The following is an 848-nucleotide window of genomic DNA, read 5'->3' as shown; positions in this document are numbered from 1 at the left end:
AAAGCAGTGTGGAATTAAAAGGTGTTTAATTCCAATCAACAATTTTTCATTACAGCAAAATTAAAACTAACAAATATTTTTGTATTATTACAAGTACTTTGTACCATTAAGAGTCCCACCTACATTATCAAAAGAACATCACGTATCAGAAAGTCCCACAAAATGTCAAAACCATCTCAATATCTCACAAAGTCCACATTCCAAGTACCTTATCCTCCCAAGGTTCCTTCAAGGCAGCTGCAGAAGGGTCCTCTGGGTCCCTCTTGAACCCCGTCTTGGGGGCATTGACCGTCTCTGAGAGTCTTCTGCGGATGTCTGCCGCTCCCCTCGCAGTCAGCTCCCTAGAGTCGCATGAGTCAAGGGACATCATTGAGATGGTATCGCGGTCCCTGGGCTTCTTGAGTCTGCAGTACTGCTGGCTGATTTCGTCATCCTCATGACTCCAACAGTCTGATTCATCAACATAGCCTAGAGGAAAAACAGAGTAATTACATAAAAGTCTATATCAAATTGTGCTTCATCATATGGCTTTATGTAAAATTACTTTAATGCCAAAGGAATTAGAAAGAAAGAGTGAGGCCAAGCAAGCATACCTGAGTTCAGGTGCGGAGAGCTTAACGAAGATGGTATGGATGAAGTAGAACCTAGGCCACTGGTGGTGACGGTAGCTGTTGTTGTTGGGGTCGTTGTGAGATCCAACTGCGATGAGGATGTGGATGCGGGGGAATCTACCAGGTTCTCCTCAGACCGCGTGTGACGTAGACTATGGGTGAGCTTGGCTTGCACTGATGCGGTGTCTAGATTGTCGACTTCCAGAACCTCAACATAGATGATGTAAGGTGCCTGGT

At 44.8% G+C, this 848-nt stretch overlaps 1 protein-coding gene across 1 annotated transcript in view; it reads right to left on the bottom strand.

Moving 5' to 3' along the window:
* Nucleotides 1-848, bottom strand: part of LOC119592471 (phosphatidylinositol 4-kinase beta-like) — a gene marked incomplete in the record, with an annotated part of 27,204 nt that overhangs the window by 3,245 nt on the left and 23,111 nt on the right. Inside the window, 2 exon segments of the mRNA XM_037941299.1 lie at nucleotides 209-468; nucleotides 594-843. Coding sequence (XP_037797227.1) covers nucleotides 209-468; nucleotides 594-843 — 510 coding nt within the window.

The sequence above is a fragment of the Penaeus monodon genome, chromosome 30 (assembly GCF_015228065.2).
Source record: "Penaeus monodon isolate SGIC_2016 chromosome 30, NSTDA_Pmon_1, whole genome shotgun sequence".
NCBI lineage: Eukaryota > Metazoa > Arthropoda > Malacostraca > Decapoda > Penaeidae > Penaeus > Penaeus monodon.
Note: the sequence above shows the minus strand (reverse complement) of the source record. Positions and strands in the feature narration are given on the sequence as shown.